This window comes from Diceros bicornis, chromosome 5, assembly GCF_020826845.1.
Source record: "Diceros bicornis minor isolate mBicDic1 chromosome 5, mDicBic1.mat.cur, whole genome shotgun sequence".
Lineage (NCBI taxonomy): Eukaryota > Metazoa > Chordata > Mammalia > Perissodactyla > Rhinocerotidae > Diceros > Diceros bicornis.
This window is the reverse complement of record NC_080744.1, coordinates 53,912,250-53,935,108: the sequence shown is the minus strand read 5'-3', so window position 1 is coordinate 53,935,108 and position 22,859 is coordinate 53,912,250. Positions and strand designations below refer to the sequence as shown.

General features: G+C 35.0%; 1 protein-coding gene across 2 annotated transcripts in view; it reads right to left on the bottom strand.

The window, feature by feature from the left end:
- MINDY2 (MINDY lysine 48 deubiquitinase 2) overlaps positions 1-22,859 on the bottom strand; it is a 62,545-nt gene that overhangs the window by 10,050 nt on the left and 29,636 nt on the right. Inside the window, exons 4-6 of one of the 2 annotated variants that reach the window (XM_058541699.1) lie at positions 21,990-22,148; positions 13,961-14,063; positions 6,634-6,776 (exon numbers count right to left, since the gene is read on the bottom strand). In XM_058541699.1, coding sequence (XP_058397682.1) covers positions 6,634-6,776; positions 13,961-14,063; positions 21,990-22,148 — 405 coding nt within the window. The remainder of the gene's footprint in view (positions 1-6,633; positions 6,777-13,960; positions 14,064-21,989; positions 22,149-22,859) is intronic. The other variant, XM_058541700.1, reaches the window with a different exon arrangement.

Below are 22,859 nucleotides of genomic sequence, written 5' to 3'. Positions count from 1 at the left end.
TCTGCACCCAGGATCCGAACCAGCGAACCCCGGGCCGCAAAAGCGGAATGCGTGAACTTAACTGCTGCACCACCAGGCCAGCCCCTAGTTTTCTTTTCTTATAAAGTGATATAGAGGCAGTTAGACCAGAGAATTTCTAAGATATTTTATAAATTGAAAAATGAACTTTACTCGTACTTAACAAACATCAATCTCATCCACAAGTAGCTTTCTTATCCACCCAGAGAGGCAGAGGTGTTGACAGTGCGGACGTGAAAGTCCGACTGGAGCTGCTCACAAGCTGAGTGGTCTTGGGCAAGTTACTTAGGGCCTTTAGGCCTGTTCTCTCATCTGTAAAGTGGAGGTAATTAAATGAGATAATGAACGTAAAGTGCTTAGCACAATGCAAGGCATATAGTGCTTAATGAATATAAGATATTATACTCATGAAAATCACCTAAATCTATCTCCGTTTCTGTCTCCTGCCTCCTATTTAAGAGAAAAAGATGACTCTCTCTGTCTGTACTGTGGAATCTATCACTTCTCTTACTCTGTTTCCACATTTCTCTCACCCCTGCCCCCATTTAAAAAAAAATTTTAAAAGAAAAGGACAATTTTTGATGTATCCATAACCTTTTAAAATAACTAAATTGAATGAATTTTTACTTAAACGTAGCCTTCTGTGAAAAAAAAATCCCACTATAGTCTTAGTCAAAGAGGAAAGAGAATGGACACATTTATTTCTTAACTTGGCTTTAGTACTTATCTAGAACTGTATCCCCGTCTAAGCTACTTTTTACTTCTAATCCCTAAATGTGAAGTAAAAAAGCAAAAAACAAAAGCCAACCTCAAAAACCTTGGTTTTGAATATACTCCAGAGAGATGTCAGTAATTGAAAACCAAGAGGCAGTTATGACGTGGATATAAAGGTTGATATGGGGAAGGGATGATCATGAGAGAGTCATGATGGGGAAAGAGCTAATTCAGATCTCATTATACAAACCAAAGATCTAGAAGCTAGGTGATCCAGACAGGTGCCAAGGAATCAGTAGTTTATCTTACTCAAGAGCAAGCAGAAAATATTGGAGAAGTGGAGGAAGATAATAAAAATAAAGTGGAATAATTAGGTCTTGAATATAGAATTACATATAAAAGAATCTAACAGTCATGACCATATGGATAATATGAGAAGTGAAACAGACCTAAAAGGGTCTGTTTCTATGAAAGAGGTAGTTTATTTACAACCCATCTTAATACTTCCAAATTTCCTGCCTGGATAAAAAGTTGTCTCATTACCTAGAACCACAGGAATGACCCGTAAAGCATCTGCTCTCTCACTAGAGTCTCCTCCTGCTGCTTTCAGATCCTAATCCAGTTACGCTGATGAAAAGGACAGATCTTCATAGGGTCACATACTCAATGTGGATTTGCCAAGATGATCTGCCCAGTTTAATTGTATGAGATTAGGTGGAAGTATATGGATGAAGGTAACAAAAGTGATAGCAGAAATTGGGGGTATACGTATCTGTTGCCAATGGACAGATAAGGGATAAAAAGTTTAATCAAAGGTTCATAATAACTCCATATTAAAATGGAGTTACTTCACCAAATGCAATGCATGGTCCTTGATTAAATCCTGGTTTGAACAAACCATCCATAAAACCATTTTGAAGCTACATGGGAAATTTAAATATGGACTGGGTATTAGATTGTGTTAAAAATTCCAGTTAATTTTGTTAGATGCAACAATGGTACTATGATTTGTAAAGAAAAGGTTCTTTAGAGATGCATACTGAAGTGTAAGCAAAAATATAAAAATAGATGAAAACAGTAAAATGTCAAAATTCTTTAAAAAAGTAAGTGATGAGGGGGCTGGCCCAGTGGCATAGTGGTTGGGTTCATGTACTCCGCTTTGGCAGCCCAGGGTTTGTGGGTTCGGATCCCGGGTGTGGACCTGCGCACAGCTCATCAAGCCATGCTGTGGCAGGCGTCCCACATAAAACAAAGGAAGATGGGCACAGATGTTACTTCAGGGACAATCTTCCTCAGCAAAAGGAGGAGGATTGGCAACAGATGTTAGCTTAGGGCTCATCTTCCTCACCAAAAAAAAAAAAAGTAAGTGATGAGTATAATAGGCACATATTAGTCTCATTAATTTTCTGTAAGGATGCAATTTTTCATAATAAAAAGTAAAAAACAGTGTTACTGTTTTGGTTTGGTGGTCACTATAGTAAACTAGGCATTTCCCCTAGTGACTGGCCACCAGGATAGTTGTTTCACTTATCCCTTCTATAAAAATAGTATTACCTTAGTGAAGAATGATGTTTTATTTGCTCTAGGCAATATTTATAAATTTGGACAATATCATCATGTTCATAACACCATCATGTCCCTAAATTCCTCTGCTCTTCTACTCTTTGTTGCACCCACTTAACAAAATCCTAAGTCTAGAATAACAAACTAGCTACCTTCTCCATGTCTACACTCTGATGAATACTCCTGTAGAAAAACCACACAAGTGGCATCTTCGTGTGATAATTACCATCCTCAACACTATGTGGTGATTCTTCTTAATTTCTCTAGTTAGATCTTTCTCCCACAGGCTGTGAAGACTACTTCAAACTCTCCTTCTTCAAATCTGGAACCAAACCTTCCCACCCCTACTCAGTCTCAATAAATGATCTTGCCTTCCACATAATATAGAAAATAGAAGCATTCAAACAGTAACTTTCCCTACTTCCTGCCATCAAATCTATAAATTTACCTGTAGTTGTATTCATAGTCTATTCTTTCCCTCCTTTACAATGAAGAGGTCTCTTTTTAAATCAAGGGTCAATCCCCTTCACCTGGGAAAATTTCTATCCTTTCTCACCTTCTTAGGAACCTTCTAACATCAATTATCTCCTCTCCTGAATCTTCAACCTTTCTCTATCTATTGAGTCCTTCAATATTTAAACATGATCAAGTCTCTCACATAAAAAACAAAAAACTCTCCCTGAATTCCACTCCACTACAGCTATGCGCCATTAGGTCTATGACCCCTCACAGATAAACTGTTTCAAAGAGTTGCCTATAATCTGTTTCTAGTTCCTGACATCTCCCTCATTTCTTAACCAATTCATATTGAGTTTTTTCTGCTGCCACCATTTTCTAAAAGATACCAGTAAAATCCATATCACTATTTTGGACAATTTTCCCCCCAATGTTTCATCTTTCTCATCTTCTCAACAGCATTTAATAACTGAGATCTCCATTCTTCTTGAAACATTTTCTCCCTATTGGCTTACATGATGCTACATTCTTTAGATTTTCCTTTTATTCTTTTCTTTCTCAGTCTCCTTTGCCAGTTCATACTCCTCTAGTTGATCCTTAAATGTTGGCACTCTTCAAATCTCTGTCCTGGACCTTCTTTTTTCCTCTCCTTCCCTATTTTTCTTGTAAATCTCATCCTCTCCCCAAATTATTATTTGTACACAAAAATTATTCCAATCTTGAAACATTTACCCAACATTTCCACTTGGAGGGATGCCTCAGAGGCAGCTCTAACAGTTCCAAGGCTAATTTCATGATATCTTTCTTCTCCTCTTCCAGTGTTCTCTGTTTCAAAAAAGAGCACCACCATTCATCCAGCTGTTCATCCCAGAAATCATTCTTTCCTATTTTTCACATCTTAATCACCAAATCTGGTTGATTATATCTCCTCAATGTCTGTGGAATCTGTCTACTTTCCATTTCTTTACCATCCTAGTCCAAGTCACTATAACCTCTTACTTGGCTTCCTACAATAGTTTCCAAATTAAATCCACATCCACTCTTGCCTCAAAGTCCAAAGCACCTTAATGTTGTACAAGGAGCAGGGAGACATATACCACTAATGATATACTCTTCAGCCATAGAATAAGGTTTACTGAGAAAAATTTAGAAGACAGAGAAACAACAGAATGCACACATTCTCTGAACTATCATTATCTCACAGAAGGGCATACTTAGTCCAGAAACAGACTCATGACACAAAGTGCTCCAGGGGAGCCACCCTCTCCCCAACCACATAGGAGGATTGGGAGTACCTAGCTGACTAGTAAAGAACTTCTTGGTCAGGGATATGGCCTTGACAGAAAAGGAAACATCTAGAGCTCAGTTTTGGGAGGTTGTATAACAACCACTAATGACAGCCTGAGATCTTTTTTCCCATTGAACTATCTCACTCCTGCTGAGCCAAAAAAAAGAGAACAAAAAGAACCACTAGGCCATCAGGACACCAAGGTCTGTTTCTCCTCTTAACTCAAAACTCTACAAGATCTAGTACCTGCTTATTTCTTTAGCCTTACTTCATGTGTCTTATTTTCTAAGCTTCAGCCACACAGGCCTTCTTTTAATTCCTTAAGGAGTTAAGTTTGTTCCCTCAGGGCCTTTGCACACATGTTCCACCTGCTTAGTTAACCCTTTTTTTGCTAACTGATTAAACTCCTAGAAGATTCATTTTTCAGGTCCCTATCTATCTATCTATCTATCTATCTATCTATCTATCTATCTATCTATTTTTTTGAGGAAGATCAGCCCTGAGCTAACATCCATGCTAATCCTCCTCTTTTTGCTGAGGAAGACTGGCTCTGAGCTAACATCTATTGCCAATCCTCCTCCTTTTTTTCCCCAAAGCCCCAGTAGATAGTTGTATGTCATAGTTGCACATCCTTCTAGTTGCTGTATGAGGGACGTGGCCTCAGCATGGCTGGAGAAGCGGTGCGTCGGTGTGCGCCCGGGATCCGAACCCGGGCCGCCAGTAGCGGAGCGTGCGCACTTAACCGCTAAGCCACAGGGCCGGCCCTCAGGTTTCAGTTTAAATGTTACCTTCTCAAGGAAGCCTTTCCTGACATCCCCAACGAGGATATAAGTCCTGATAGAAGCACTCACAGCATGTTGTATGTACGCTTTACAGAGTGTATCTCAATAGAAATAATAACTATTTGTGCAATTATTCAACATCTGTCCCTTCCCAAACTAGGATGTCCTTAAATGGCAGGAGCCATAGCTGCCTTGCTTAGGCTGCAGTCCTAGGACATGGCTGAGGACCTAGACATACATCATGCTCAATAGATATTCGTTAAATGAATGAATGAAGTGTGGACTTGAAAAGATCAGGTAAAGCAAGACAACTTAGCAGTATTTACTATGTAGCAATAATGCTCATTCTGATCTAATCTGGCCTTAGATTTCTAAGGAGTATGGATGACTCTGCGCCCATACTAGCACACATCAAGCTTAAATGTGGGAGCGATACAAATGAACCCTTGCTATAACTAATATGGGAGTAGGAGAGCTAGAGCTTTAGAGTATCTTGTATAAGCAAACAAATCATTATTTTACACTACTTTGTGTAATTCACTGATTAAAGTGTTGAAGGAAATATGAAGACCTGATTCCTGACTTCAATACGCTTACTTTCATTTAGAAAAATAAGAGACATTTACATGGAAAGAAAATGGTAACAAGGTACTCATCAAGAAGAGCGAAGTAAGGCGGATATGGCCCATAACAGCTAGAGGAGGATGGGTAGAGTAGTGATCCCCAGCCTTAGCTGCACAATAAAATCACCTGAGGAGCATTTAAAAAATACTGATGCTCAGATCCCACCTCCAGAGATTCTCATTTAATTGAGTTGGTGGTGAGCTCTGGGCATTGGTGTCTTTTAAAAAGCTCCCCAGAGAGTTCTAATGTATAATCTTGGCTGAGAACCACTAGTTTAATGAGATAAGGAGTGGTTTTACCGAAGAGTTAGTATTTGAAATGCTTCTTAAAGGATAGGTGAAATTGGGGTAGGCAAAAAGGAGTGAAATCTTTTCAAATAGGGACTAAGGAGTAAGAAATGGCAGTAAAGGTGCAGAAATGAGAAAGCATAAAATGTGTATGGGGATGGAGGATTATTAATAAGTAGATAGACCATTATGGCTGAAGCAAAGTGTTGGCATGGGGGACAGTAGAAAATACTTTGCGTTTTTATCCTCTATGCATTGGGTGCTACTGAATATTTTTACCGTGTTATTGACATGATCAGAGAGCAGTATTCTACTACAGAAGTCTAGGTATAAGTTGATAAACTTCTGAAAAGGTGGCAGCTATAAAAATGGAAGGGATATATGAAGAGATAACAAAAGGGATGAATCAGTAAGATTTTTTGGCTGAGCCATAAATGGCATGATAAGAAGAATTTAAAGTCACACTGATAACTTTAATAACAGCAAACACTATCATAAAGACAAATCTTCATTCTTTCTTCTAAACTCCTTTAGCAGTCAAATATAAACTTCCATCATTAGCAGTCATCCTAGTTCTATCTTTAGGGTTTATCCTTTTTTTTGTTAGAAAGAAAATTATAAATACTTTTTAATGCAGTAATCTGTGAAAAACAAGTTGAGACTTAAATAAAAACAAAAAACTGTTTTGAAGTAACACTTAAATTGCTAATCCATTTCATCCTAAAGAAGTCTAAATTTAATTATTAATTTAATAATAATTATTATTTAATAATTATCTTCATAATTTGATAATTAAGGGATATTATGCTAAAAATTTTTTTTTGAAGCATATCATAAGACATCTCTAAATCAAGCTCCTTTAATTTAGAGTAACAATTAAATAGCTGTTTCTATATCATACCTTGTATTTGGTCATGGTGCTAAAATGATTATTCCGAAAGAACACACAAAGTTCTCCTTCCTGAACCGTTGAAGTTAGTTCACATAATCCATGGTATGTCAGTTGAGTGGCTGTGTTATTTAGAAACTGCTCAGCTACAAAGCCTATGGAACCAATGCATAATATTAGATGGAAGAATAATTTCAAAATTAAAAAGTTTTTCTATTTACATTGTGTTCCAAGTATGAAGAAAGGCCAATCAAAATAAGACTTTTCCTACTATAACATGATGGCCCCAAAGTGGAGATTCTTCTCTCTAATTCTGCTATGGAAGACGTGTCTATAGACATCTCCATCCTAAAGAAACAGTTATATGAAATTCTTTTTATCAATAAATGTATTTACTCATACTTCACCTACTTCCAAAAAGGATTTCAGACAGCTTGCAATGAAAGAGACACAACAAAACTAAAACCCATTAAAACAAGATAGCAAGTGCTAGCAAATGAAAAGGTGGGTAGGAGTGAAAGATGTATGTCAACAGCTACTTCCCCAATGGATAGGTGTTTAGAAATTAAAAGTAGCCTTACCAAACTGAGTTGCTTAAGATTTTAAGAAAGATACTAGATAATTCTCAATTCACAAATTGCTCAATTCTTGCCTTGAAACTAAAAGTAGACATTCGACTGAACAGAAAACAGTAGGATAACTGATGCCATTTTTATCCTAATCTCCTCCAACATATACCACTCATTATGTAGAGCTATCAAGTTCAGAAATAGAAATGATCTCTTTTGTTTTCAAAACATAATGAAATATAAAGACATTTTCTGGGGTTTAATTTAAAAGATATATGTACAGTTGATCCTCGTTATTCACGTGGGTTCATATTTGCAAATTTACCTACTATCTAAAATTTATTTATAACTCCAAAATCAATAGTTGTTGTGCTTTCAGGGTCATTCCTGGATATGTGCAAAGTGGCAAAAAATTTGAGTCACCCAACGTGCACATTCCCCACCGAGGTCAAACAAGGCAATGCTCTGCTTTCTTGTTTCAGCTCTCATACTGTAAACAAGTATTCTTTTCATGGTCTTTTTAGTGCTACATTTTTCACATTTTTATGCTTTTTTGGGGTGATTTTTACTGTGTAAAATGGCCCCCGAGCATAATGCTGAAGTGCTGGCTAGCGTTCCTAAGTGCACAAAGGCTGTGATACACCTTACGGAGAAAACATATTTTTGCAGCTTCATTCAGGCATGAGTTATAGTGCCATAGGCCATGAGGTTAATGTCAGTAAATCAATATAGAGACAATATATGTGTCTCTAAACAAAAACACACATAAAACAAGGTTATGTACTGATCAGTTAATGAAAATCTCGTGACCAGAGGCTCACAGGAACCCAATGTTGTGTTTCTCCTAGAAGCAGTGGTTCAGTATTCACTAATTCAGTGTTCACAGCAACTTTATAGAACATAACTGCTAGGAATAATGAGAATCAACTGTATAAATATTTGAAAAGCCTGTATTTCTCTTCTTCCCTTCTTTCTCTTCCTTCTTCCTTTTGCTCCCTTCCTTTAATAAGGAAGAAATGTCTCAGAAGCAATAAGGGGGAAGAGAATGCTCTAAAAAGTTTTATAAGTGAGCAGAGAGGTGCAGATATAGGGAGTAAAGATGAACCTGTGTAAAGAAGCTGACACCTCAACAAGAAATTGAAAATAAAGTTGGTAGAGCCACAGGCAGCTGGATAGTATGGATTTATTCCACTCCCTCTCCATCCCTCCCATAGCACTTCAAGCTGCAAAGTGGTTGTAAAAAGTTACCAATATATCACACTATTCCAAGGAACTGGAGGGGAAGTGCAAAGTTATACAGAAGGCCACAGCCAAAGGAAATTTGTAGCACATTTACAAATTCTTGGGTTTATACATTTAGAAATAAGAGCTCCCCCAACCTTGATTATTATCATTACTTTGCTAAGTACTGTTACCGAGTAGAATGTATGTTATATACTAAAGCACTATTATATAGCATTTAAGAAGTAAGCATCATGCCTGTGCTGAGAATTACCACTGCTGTCCATAATATCCATGTTATTAAACACTTCCTTCGGAAAGATGTTTATAAATGCCCCTCCCACACTTCACTCACACAACATCCTCTCTACAAATCCCTTTCAAAAAGATACAAAAATTCAGTGAAGATATAGCACAACATTACTTTCATGTGTGTGAAATTCAAAACTTCAACACTAGAAAGGTCTTTCTCAGCTACTTCTTTCTATAGAATAGGACATAGGCTCAGAGAGAATAAGTAACTTGCTCAAGGACATAAAACTAGTTATGGCAAAGTGATGACTGAAACCCAGAAGAATTATTGGTATTAAGTTAAAAAATTTAGTGCTGATTATTATAAATGCAAACTGAATTGTATTTCTCCCCAAAACATAAAGCATAGCCTAAGTTAGTGTTATAGAGAACAATGTTTCCTAATTCTTCTACCAACTCTTAAACAGTGATCCTCCTGTGATTTTAGTGGAATATTCAAAAGCCTAATCTAGTTTCAACTTTTCATAACTAATTAAACAAATTTTGGTAAATGATTCTAAGTGTTATAGAGCAGTTTACGCATCTGCATTGCTTCAAATGACAAAGAGTTTATTTGCAACATTTAGATTAAATTTCAATTCTATTGTTATATTGTTATTAATGATACTAAAGGTAAAAATTAATATAATGGTAATAATATTACTGAAAATAAATTTAAATTAAAAATTATTTTCCTGACATTAATGTATTTGAAAATATTTCTTAGTTTCAGAAATTCAATACTAAATTAATTTATCAAATTATTTTTCTCTATTACTGAAAAGTTGTTAGAGAACTTGAAAGTACTGAGTGCCTTAAAGAAGGTGAAGTAAGAAAGAGGGTCACTAAAATTAGGCAAAAAGGAAAAAGAGAGGAAAAAAGAGAAAAGAAGACTTGGCTTATTTTAAAATGTTGGCTAGATGTGGTCCTGCCTGAGGTTTGTGTTGAAATTTAAACTCAGTCAGAACTTAACTTTGTCACTGTGTTAGCTTTACATAAATGATCATATTTTCTTTTTAATTTCATCTACTGTCAAGTTTCAAAAATCAAATACATTATATTAATTTTTTCCTCAAGAGGATGGGGCAAAACAATCTCTACTAATATGACAACTGCCCAGGTTTTCTTTGAAAATATAGAGGCTCATATGATTTGATTCCAGGAATGCAGTAGGGAGCCCAGAACATCTTATTGTGCTAGAAAATAAGAAAGTGCTTAAGAAATGACGAATACATGTCAAAAGAACATGGAATCCAGCTTGAGAGCACCCCACTGGCTATATCTGGGACAATTCTAAACATCAAAAAGAATAAGATAGGGCCGGCCCCGTGGCTTAGCGGTTAAGTGCGCCCGCTCCGCTACTGGTGGCCGGGGTTTGGATCCTGGGCGCGCACCGAGGCACCGCTTCTCCAGCCATGCTGAGGCCGTGTCCCACATGCAGCAGCTGGAGGGAAGTGCAACTGTGACGTACAACTATCTTCTGGGGCTTTGGCGGGGGGCGGGGGGCGGGAAGGAGGAGGATTGGCAATAGATGTTAGCTCAGAGCCGGTCTTCCTCAGCAAAAAGAGGAGGATTAGCATGGATGTTAGCTCAGGGCTGATCTTCCTCACACACACAAAAAAAGAATAAGATAATAATGGATCATAACACGCTGAATAAAAAATAATCTATGAGTCTACACTGATAAAAAATTTTTTTCATAAGGGAGGAAGAGAAGGGACAACTAGTTCTTATAGAAGAATGCCAATAATAAATTTAGGAATAATAGAAATATCATAGCTACCATAGTAATAGTTGATTTAGGCGAGAATCAATGAATGCCAACTCTATTGGGTAAAAAATTATTAGGAAACAGGGTATTTACACAGTTTCAAAGCATAACATCAGAGATTACTTATTAATTACAAAGGGAAGATGGTATCGTTACAACAAAAAAATCTGGAAGATACTACCTTAATCATATTTGCACATCACCAATAATGGGATAATCAGACATCATGTGCCACCTGATTTGATACACTGGGAAAGACACAATGTCATCTATGTAGTATTCCCAGCCAAAATGTATAACCTAAATCTACTCATGAGCAAACAATCAGATGAATCCAAATTGAGGACTATTCTATAAAACAACTATTAAGAAAAGTCAATATCACAGAAGACCAAAAAGAAAAGAAAGAAAAAAAAGTTAGGGATCTGTTCTAGATTACAGGAGATTAAACAAATGACAATTAAATGATCCTTGATTGGAGCCTACATTGAAAAAACTTAAAAGCTATAAGGGGCATTACTGGGACAACTAAGGAATTTTGAATATAAACAGTATATTAGATAATAGTATTATATCAATGATAAATTTCCTGAGATAATTATATTGTGATTATACAGGAGAATTCTTTGTTCTTGGGAGACAAGTGATGAAGCATTAATGGGTAAAGTGCTATGATACCTGCAACTAATTCTTACATAATTTAGGGAAAAGAGTGTGTGAACATAGAAACAAAGCAAAAATTTAATATGTTAATCAGTGAATTTAGGTGAAGCACATATATATATATATATTCATTGTGCTATTCCAACGTTTTTATGGGTTTGAGATTTCTCAAAATAAAAGTGAAAGAAAAAAAAGGAAATCAATATTATTTTTTCAAAAACAATGTGAATTCAAACTATAATCTTCAGTGTTTATGGCACATAATAAAGGCTCAGTAAATATTTGAATAAATGAATATTCTGGAATTATTTATTTAAGCATATTTTTTACCTAGAAACAATTGTTAGAGAAGAAATTATTCCTGAGAAAGCATCTGGAATTAAATGACTAGCTCTAGTAAAGTCTGGCAGCTGGTAGTGTGCTATTTTTTTCCTTGTTGATTTTTGCTGCAATGCTACAACCCATCATTATAACTAGATGCGAAAAGGAATTAACAACCAAAAGAGATAGCAAACAATACGTACTCTATGTACACATAAAAGTTCTGTACTATTACTTCTAAGGTATTGCCATCAAAAGAAAATGCATGTTATCTGAAAGAAGATCTAATTCTATTTGACTGTTAGCTAAATAACATTTCTTTTTCATCAAAAAAGAATGATAGTAAAAGTATTTCTTGTATTCTGCACCTTTTGGAGATGAAACATTTAAACTTTAAAAATAATAAGTAGTTATCTAAGACCAGAGCTTAATACTTTTTAATAAAAAAAGATTAGAAATAAACCACCTTTTGGATATTTTATTGATTCAGAAGGAAAGTTACAGTTGTAGGATAAATAGAAAAAGAAAGGAGACTACTTCAGTTGAACACCATACCTAAGAAAATATGAAGAAAATGATGGAGGAAAGCTAATTACTACTTTATATGTGAAAATGCCCATTGTGGCCTCTTTCCTATATGATTTCTTAGTGCCTTATAGAAGTAACCATTGGGGTTGAATAATTAGTTCAAACAGACTGCATATTTGTAGTTTCTTATAAACAAAAAATTAGTTTAGCTTTTTAATTGTACTGAATATATAATTATTCCTTGATATGGAAATCTGATATGCAGAATTTCACCATTATAAAATTTATATATCAAGGAATTAATCAATTCCAATATATATTACCTGAAAATTCTATACCACTAAAAAGTATAATTTCTTCCTTGCTTCTACCAAGATGTTCTTCTCAAGTTATCAATACTATATAAATTAGCTATAGTTTTTCGTTATCTTGGGGAATGAACATCAGAGAAATAATAATAGTTGTAACAACAGGTTGAGAAAAAGGAAAAGTGATGAAGGGACTGGTTTTTTTTTTGCTGTTGTTCATTTTGTTAATTAATGAACTAAGTCCTACCCTGTTACATTGCAGCCTGGCTTGGGAAAAATGCTGTTAACAGTGTTTCCTATAGCTTCTCACCCTATAGATCTATTCACCTAAATATCACTTCTTGGCTATCATTCCATCAGTTATCACTAACTGAATCCTATTGTTCCCTTAATTACTATTGAATAGCCTACTGGAAGGTACTGAGCAAGTAGGAATCCACGGATGGAAATTTTCTTTATAGCCTGCTTTTTAGAAATAGATTTATAGTAATGAGAGCTTGGATAAGGAATGGAAAGTTCTAGTGAGTGGAATTTTGTTAACTGAGAGAAAATATTTTTTAACAGCTTTTATTGCTCCTCTTCTCCCTAAAATTTAAACTTTGCTGCCTGAGACTGTAGTGAAAGAGTTGTCATACAAATCAATGATTAATAGCCCTATATATTTATGTGTTTATTGCAAGTAGAAGACTAGGATAAGCCTCAACTAAAATACTTCTTGCTACTTGCCTCTTGCTTAAACATGTTAAACTTCTAGATAATTGAGTAATATAATTAGATGGGTTCTGATTAATCAAGACAGTAAGAGATTCATGTACACATGGTCTTTCATATGTTCTTATATACTCTTATAGTTTTAATTTTTAAGAATGTGATTGTAATCAACTTTTATTATATATCATGTAAAAGAACTGTGTGTCTGAGAGAGAATGATGAAGCTCATCACCCGCTTCTCATGATTTCTCTTTCTATTGTTTATCCTTCAAACAGAAAATAGCAGCCTCAGTATTTGTGCATATTTATGAAAAAGTGAAATGGGTGGTAGGGAAGGTATAACCAAATGCTATGGCTCCTGATAGCGTCCTAGTTTTATATCCGCTCTTTCCTTTATTGACTGGAACACAGCTGAAAATATATGAAACTGCTTATATAATGATGAATTTAGCAATTTTAATCAGCTAAAGATTAGGAAAACTGATGATCAGAGGTAGACTCTGATCCAGAATGGAGCTTTAATATACTACATTGACCTGAAACATACGGCAGAGCTCTACTAAGATGAACACTTGAGTACCATAATACTCTTCTCAGTCAACTTAAGTGTTCAGGATGAGTTATAAAGTTCACCCTGTACACCCCCAAAATAATGCTTTTTTAAAAGAGTAATTATCAGAAACCCCTGGATAATTTTAAAAGAGTAATTATCAGTAACCCTTTGATAACCATGTCAAAGTGACTTTTATTAGAATCCAGACCTGATTTTACAAGTCAAGTGAAAAGGTTTCTAGGAAAAACCTTTCACTGGCAACTTTATAATTACTTCTTTTAATTCCTACAAGTAGCATCACTTGTAGTTTTTAGAAGTCTTATTTAAGACATTTAAAAGATATTAAATTATAAGACAAGTTATTTTGCCAAGAATAAGTCAGGTAGTAGGAGCATTCACCCACCTTCACTAACCAGCTCACTATTGTCTGACTGCTTACAAGAGATGATCTTCTCCACTAGTTGGTTGTAGCTGCAGTTACCAACAGCTTTTACAATGTCATCAATCTAGAAAACAAACGACTGTCTCACTAATCATGATGAGATTAAAAACAATAACAAAGAAACCCATATCACTCTTTAGGGTTTTATTTTAATACAATACTAAATATAAAAGTATTACTTACGAAAAAAGAAAATCAGCACTAAAATCAACACCCAAGAGTTTTCAACTGTTTACAGCTCATTGTAACATATTATGAAAAACATTGCTTAGCTGTATTTCAATTATGAAAAAAAAAATGAAATGGGATTATTACAAGCAATTTTATTTCTTAATGTTGTAAAGATGCATTTAAGTGAATAAAAAGTAAACTATTTCAGGAGGAAAAATAAGAAAATCTCAGTTTTTGGTTTTTTTCTTTTTTTACAAAAAAACAAATGTTTTACATTTAAAGCAAGGCAAATCTAAAGATATTAATTTATGGATTAACAAAGTTTTCCATTTTATTTATTATTGAGTTCTTAGCAAAGTATAGTGGAGATATGAGTGGATATAACATTATTTTCCTGAAGAAACGTTAATGTATCTTAATCAGGGACAGTATTTGCCTCATGATTCCTTTTTTTTTTTTTTTTTTGTGAGGAAGATCAGCCCTGAGCTAACATCTGTTGCCAATCCTCCTCTTTTTTTGCTGAGGAAGACTGGCCCTGGGCTAACATCCGTGCCCGTCTTCCTCTACTTTATGAGAGGCTGCCACAGCATGGCTTGACAAGCAGTGCGTGGGTCTGCACCTGGGATCCAAACCTGCGAACCCCAGGCCACCGAAGCAGAGCGTACGAACTTAACCACTACGCCACCAGGCCAGCCCCTGCCTCATGATTCTTATTTAATCTTTGTCTTTTGAGGTCAGTAGAAAAGAAATTCAAAGTTTTAAGCTACAGGAAAGTAAAATTGGGCATCTCTACTCTCCCTCCATTATATTTTGCTTTGACTATTGAAGAAAAATAGGTTTCTGCTGTCTAAACAACTTATTTTGATTGCCCTCCCATCCCTGAAATATATTTATTTATAAATTATTTACATGTACTACTGTATGAATACAATATATATATAATAAAACAAATACAAATTAATACAATAATATAAAAATAAGAGGGCCAATGCTTTCTTTCTACATCCAAATGATCTTCTTGAATACTTACCCTTTGAATACCACAAGCCTTGACATGTATCTGCACAAGTAATACTCTGGACAGTGGTTCTCAAACTGAAGAGTTTGTTAAAAAGATCTAAAAGAATTCCAGGCTCAAGTTGCTTCTCAGTTTGGCTAAGTTTTCATTCCCCTGTTTCATAGCAAAGTTTGAGAGCAACTGCTCTAGGCTATAATTTATTTTTTTTGTTCCTGCAAAATTCTAGGATGGTAATAGCCTCTTAACCATGCAAATGAGACTGACAGTGGTTAAAAAGATCAGTTAATTGAAAAAGTCAAAGCAGAAAATTGTGGAAAATATTATATACATACTTATTAAACATTTCACGTTAACTTAAAACACATGGATGTATTCACTTGTCAATTTTTTGATGCAAAGCCAAATAAGGCCTTTTCTTTGAAAGCAGATCTTTTGGCTATGATGCTATGTAAACCACACAGAAGAGTATGACCTCTAGTTTTGATTTATTTAAAATGAAAACTTAGACCCTTAAGAAGCAATTTGAGGGCACCAATCCCTTTAGATTTTTATTATTTTTCTTAACACCTCTGTTTATAGCAATTTTCTTTAGTGACTCAACTTCATTAAATCTTTCCAAAGAATCTGAATTTTCAATCCTAAGGAATCCACAAAAATACAACTAGAATAATAAACACAAGATCAATATACAAAGATCAATTGTACTTCTATAGACCAGCAATGAACAGTACAAAGATTTCATGTTTTCATAGGCAGAATCTCTACATTAATATTTCATTCAGTTAATTCATTTAGGTTCCTTTTATGCATTACTATGTACCAGGTGCTGTTAGAGAAACTGCAGACTCATCAGTGAACAAAATAGAACAAAATATTGTTTGTGTTTACTCTAGAATATAAACTTTACTCTAGAATATAAACTTTCACTGGCCATTTGGATATCCGTTTTTGTGAAGTGCCTGTTCAAGTCATTTGCTCCTTTTTTTTACTGGCTTGTCTATCTTTAAAAAAATTATTTGTAGGAGCTCTTTATACCTTCTGGATATTAATCCTTTATTCATTGTATAAGTCACAATCATCTTCTACTCTGTGGCTTGCTTTTACATTGTCTTTGGGATTTCTTTAGACAAACACAAGTTTTCAATTTTAATGTAGCTCTGTGTACCAATGTTCTTCATGGTTAAAGCATTCGTGTCTTGTTTTAGAAATCTTTTCCTATCATTAAGGTTAGAAATATATTCTCGAATTTTTGCAGTTTTATCTTTTATACTTAAACATCAATGCACCTGGAATAGAATTTCATGGTGTGAGTTGGGGGAAACAATTTCATTTTTTTCTAATTGGCTATCTAATTAGAAATTTGAATAGGCTATCTAGCTGGCTATCTAATTAGATATCTAATGCCTATCTAATGATCTTAGCACCTTTCCCCCATTGCTCTGCAGTGCCCTATTTCTTTCTATATATGCATGGTCTTTTTGGCCTCTCTATTTTCTGTCATTGGTCTAATTCTTAATTACAATATTTAAAATATTTCATATCTGGAAGAGCAAGTCCTCCCTACTTGTCCTGCTTCAAGAATATCTTGGCTTCTATTCCCGGCCCTTTGCATTTCCATACATATTGTAGAATCAACTTGTCAAATTCCACGACTACTCTCCACAAATCTGCTGGGATTTTGTTTGGGATTGTATTGAAACTATAATTTATTTTAGAGAAAACTGACATCTTTATAAATTCAGTCTTGAAATCTAAAATCTAAGAACAGAATAAAGACCTACATTTACAGGTCTCTAATTTCTCCCAAATTTAAAATTATCTCCATAGAGGATTTGCATGTCTTTTTGTCAGATTTATTCCTAGGAACTTATGCTATGTAAATGACATATTTTTAAAATTTCATTTTCTGTTTGTCATTTTAAAATCCTTTTCAAACAATTTTAGCTTTGTTAATCTTCTTTATTGTATGTTTACTTTCTATTTTTTTTTTAAAGATTTTATTTATTTATTCTTTTCCCCCCAAAGCCCCAGTAGATTGTCGTACGTCATAGCTGCACATCCTTCTAGTTGCTGTATGTGGGACGCGGCCTCAGCATGGCCAGAGAAGCGGTGCGTCGGTGCGCGCCTGGGATCCGAACCCAGGCCACCAGCAGCGGAGTGTGCGCACTTAACCGCTAAGCCACAGGGCCGGCCCTACTTTCCATTTTAATACTTTCTGCTCTTAAGATGGATATACAGCTCATTAATTTTCAATCTGTTCTTGTTCTTTAATATTTAGGGCTTTAAAAATCCCTCTAAAAATTGTTTTAGCTAAATCTCACAAGTTTTGATATGGATTTAGTTATTGTGCAGTTTAAAATATACTCTAAGTTTCATTATGATTTTTTGACCCAAACAGTCTCTATTGTGTTTCTACTGATTTCTATCTTAATTGCACTGTGGTCAAAGAATATCCTATACTCTGTATGTTTTAAAGCCTTAGAAATTTGTTGAAACTTGCTTTATGGCCAGCATCAGGTCAATTTTTGTAAATTTCATGAGTGTATAAAGAGAATGTATAGTCTGTTTCATAAAAAACAAAGAATGACTGAGGAAAATGTCATGGACATGAGGAGATTAGGAAGATATGGTGATTAAATGCAATGTGATGCCCTGGATTAGATTCTGGAGCAACAAGAAAAAAAACAGTAGTGGAAAAATTGGTGAAACATGAGTGAAGATTGTAATATAGTGAATAGTAATGTACCAATATTAAATTTCTAAATTTTGACACAGGTACCATGGTCATGTAAGATTAGGGGAAACTGGGTAAAGAGTATATGGGAATTCTCTGTAATATCTTTGCAACTTTCTTGTAAATCTGAAATTATTCCAAAATAAAAAAAGTTCATTAAATTTTTTTTAAAGAATATATTTTCATTAGATTTTTTTTCCTGCTTTTATCAATTACAGAGAAAAGTACATTAAAAACTTCCAGGATGGTGATCTATTTTTTCATATAATTCTGTTAAATTTTGCTTTATAGCTTTGAGGTTATGTTATTAGATACATATAAATTTTGTTTTTCATTGTCAAAACCTGACTTTTACTCTTTATGACAGTTCCCATGGGTCCAAGAAATAAACAGTCAATCAGGGTATACTTTCCAGATGTCTCCAGGCATATTCAAATTTAAAACGATTATATCTTCTTGGCAAATTAAACATTCTATCATTAGTAATGCTTTTTGACTTAAAAGTCTATTCTTTCTGACATTACTATAGGTACACCAGCATTCTTTTGATTAGCAATTGTATGGCATCTCTTTTTTCCCTCTTTTTACTTGCAATCTTTCTGTTTAACTTCATACTGTTTTGTATATGTCTCTTATAAACAACAAGTATATATATTTTAATCTAGCCTCAGAATCCATGTCATTTAACTAGAGCATTTAGTCCTATTTATACATACTATAATTATTCATATATTTGAACTTATTAAATCTACCATTCTCTCTGTCCCATCAGTTCAACATTCCATTACCTCTCCTTTCTTCTGTCTTTTTAGATTGATTAATTTTCCCCTCTTCTACAAATCTAGAAATTACTCACTATGTTTTCTATTCCTTTCATGGTTACTCGAAAGGAGTATTATCCAATAGCACATTCTGTAATAATGGAAATATTCTAAATCTGTGTTGCCCAATAAGATATCTGCTGGCCACATGTGACTACTGAGCAACTGAAATGTGTCTAGTGCAATTCAGGAACTAAATTTTTAATTAAATTTAAATTTAAATGGCCAGGGCCGGCCCCGTGGTTTAGCAGTTAAGTGCGCGCACTCTGCTACTGGCGGCCCAGGTTTGGATCCCGGGTGCGCACAGACGCACCGCTTCTCCGGCCATGCTGAGGCTGCGTCCCACATACAGCAACTAGAAGGATGTGCAACTATGACATACAACTATCTACTGGAGCTTTGGGGGAAAAAAAAGGAGGAGGATTGGCAATAGATGTTAGCTCAGAGCCGGTCTTCCTCAGCAAAAAGAGGAGGATTAGCATGGACATTAGCTCAGGGCTGACCTTCCTCACACACACACACAAAAAAATTAAATGGCCACACTTGGCTACCATTTTAAACAGAGAAGCTATAAACTGTAACATCTATCCTTACCATATCAAAGTCAGAAGTTAATACCCTCTTCTTGAACAATTAATTCTAGGCCCTTAGAATACTTTACCCTCCTCCCAACTTATATTATTATTTTTGCATATGCTAATGTTCTTTTTTTAACCCCAAAAGATAATGTTATTATTTGATACAGTCAACAATCATTTATATTTATCCACATATTTATCATGTTATTTTCTCTCCATTCACTCTTCCTTCTATCTGGGATCACTTTTCTTCTTTCCAAAATCCTTGTTTAGAATTTCCAATAAAGGTGGCCTACTGGCAGGAAACTATCTTAATTTAATTAATCTAATAAATAACTTTATTTTGCTCCATTCTTGAAAGACAATTTTTATGGGAACAAGATTATAGGTCAGCATTTGTCCTCTTTCAGCACAGTGAATATCTCATTTCCACTGTCACCTGGCTTCCAATGTTGCTCTTAAAGAGTCAGTTGTCAATTAACAGTGGAGAAATACCTTCTCAGTGGCTGAATTCTGATGCCCACTATCCAGAGAACTGCTGATATTTATTTGCAAGATAATTATTTGCAGAACATATAATTGGAATACAAAGAACTAGCCATTTCTGAGAGATATTTCATACAGGCCTATGGATTTCAAACTTTTGCCTTGTTCTTTTTTCTTTCTCTGCAGCAGAATCCTTCTGTCACGAAACAATAGATAAAAAGCACAGCCCTCAGTCCCTTCCAAGAGTTTGAAAACCACTGTGTAGAACAGAAAAGTCTGATGAACAATCTCTGTTCTATATTACAGTACATTGTTTTCCTTAAGCATATAAATTCAATGGTATACCAGACAATATATAGCTACACATACAGTCAGAGGGATGATCTGAGTGCAATTTTTAAGAACTCAGGCTTAAGTTCCTCAGGTGGTCAGCTCATTCTCCTCAAGAATCTAGGCTACCTGGCATTGTCAGCTTCCAGGATCCAACATGGCTCACCTTGAATGTGTAAAATGCCAGACATGTTTAGATTTTTCAATGACATTATCAGAGACAGAGTGCCAATATAGATACAGATGCCTGCTTACAGTAAGCCATCCTTTCACTGCTCACAATACCAGTTGCTTTTACCAATAGAAAAGGATGAAGAAACACTGCCAAGTCCTTGCTATTGTGATATCTCCTTTCCTGTAGTTAATGCATGTATGCATGCCTGCTTCATTCTATCAGTCAATATTTATTAAGAACCTTCTATGTGCCAGGTGCTGTTCTAAACAATGAGAAATAAGAGCCCAGCCCACATAAAACATACATTCTAGTGGGAGATGTCAGCCAATCAAGTCAAGGAATAAATAAGAATTCCAGATAATGATAGGTGGTAAAGAAAATAGGGTCATGGGAGAGGAAATGAGTGAGGGAAAGCAGGGTGGGTAATTTCAACAAGTTGGTCAGGGAGGGCCTCTCTAACAAGGTGATATTTGACCTAAGGCCTGAATAATGAGACACAAGAAATGTAAAAATCTGGGAGAACAATGCGTTAGAATAATAAAACAGTGTTCCACAGTGGGAAATCAGCTGGTACAAAAGTCCAAGGTAAGAATGGCTCAATGTGTCTGAAGAACAGGTAGGCAGTTAATGTTGCTGGAGGGTAGTAAAAAAGTGGGAGAATTATATGACGTGAAGTTGGATAGACAGGCAAAGTCTAGATCAGCAGCATATCATAATAGCTCTAATCAGAATTTTGCATCTTATTTTAGTTACAGCGGATGCTTTTAAGGAAAGGAGGAGGCCACAGGGGTAAAAGGGAGGGTTTATTTTACAAAGATCACTCTGAATGCCAAGATAATTCAAAGGTGAGAAAGAATAATCTTTCTAACAAATGTTACTAGGACAACTGGACATCCACATGAAAAAGAATAAAATTGGATCTCTTCCTCAAACCATATACAAAAATCAACTCAAAATGGATCATACTCCTAAATGTAAGCACCAAAACTATAAAATACTTAGAAGAAGATATAGGAGTAAACCTTTGTGACCTTGGGTTAGGCAAAGCCTTCTTAGGTAGGACATCGAAAGCATAAGCAACAAAGGGAAAAACAGATAAATTGGACTTCATCAAAATTAAAAACTGTTCTGCTTCAAAAGGTATCATCAAGAAAGTGAAAAGACAACCTATACAATATTTGCAAATCATATATCTGATAAGAGACTTATACCTAGAATTTATAAAGAGCTCTTGCAACTCAATAACAGAGACAAATAGCCCAACTAAAAATGGGCAAGGGATCTGCAGACATTTCTCTAAAGAAGATATTCAAATGGCCAATAAGCACATGAAAAGAAGCTCAACATCATTAGTCATCAGAAAAATGCAAACAAATCCACAATGAGGTATGACTTTACACCTACTAGGATGACTATAATCAAAAAGACAGATAATAACAAGAGTTGGTGAGGATGTAGACTCAATTTTGTAGTTGATCCCTCACTCCTTGAAGTTACAGTCAGAAGTTATGGGCAGATTTAGCAGTCTGGAGGACTGTGCCCTTAACCTCAGAATTTGGATAATTCCAAGTAAAAGCACAAAAATATAAGTACAAGAAAATATAAATCTAGATTACTTTGCCAAATTAATAAATTTTTACTACATTGTGTTTATATAATTTAAAGTCTTCTACTTACCTGAGGGTCCACTAACCACCCATGGTACAAAGGTATATCAAGAAGATCAAATACTATGCATTCTGGTGTATATTCAAACACTCGAACACCAGTGAATTTTACATTGACATCCAAGCCTGTCTGTAGTTTGTGCAAGATTGCCATAGCATCACTCATATTCTGAAAATAGAAAGGGGAAGGGTAAAGATGAGAAAAATCAAGCAACAACAACAAAAAAGATACTTGAAAGCAGGCACATATACTTCTAATTTTCCATTTTATCCAATTTGTTCACCCTTTCAACCAATTTTTTATCATTAAGTACCTATTATGTGTCAGGCACTAATCTGAGTTCTAAAGATATAATAGTGAATAAAATAGAAAAAGTTTCTGATCTCATGTAACTAACATTCTACTATGAGAGGCATAAATATATAATATAATGTCAAGTATTAGTAAGAAAAATTGAGCAGGACAAGGATATACACGGTGACAAGGGTGAGGTACCTATTTTAGACCAGAAAGCCTAAAGACAAAAGTTTCTAGTCAAAGAGGAAGGCCCCTCTCACTTCTAGGAATACATCCAAAAGAACTGAAAGGAGCATCTTGAAGAGATATTTGTATACCCATGTTCACTGCAGCATTATTCACAATAGCCAAGGGGTAGAAGCAGCCCAATGTCCATTGACAGATAAACAGACGAAGAAAATGTGGTATATACATATAATGGAATGTTACCCTTAAAAAAAGAAGGGAATCCTATTACATGATACAACATGGATGAAACTTTAGGACATTATGCTGAGTGAAATAAGCCATCACAAAAGGACAAATACTGTGTGATTCCGCTTATATAAAATATGTATAGTCAAAATCATGGAAACAGAAAGT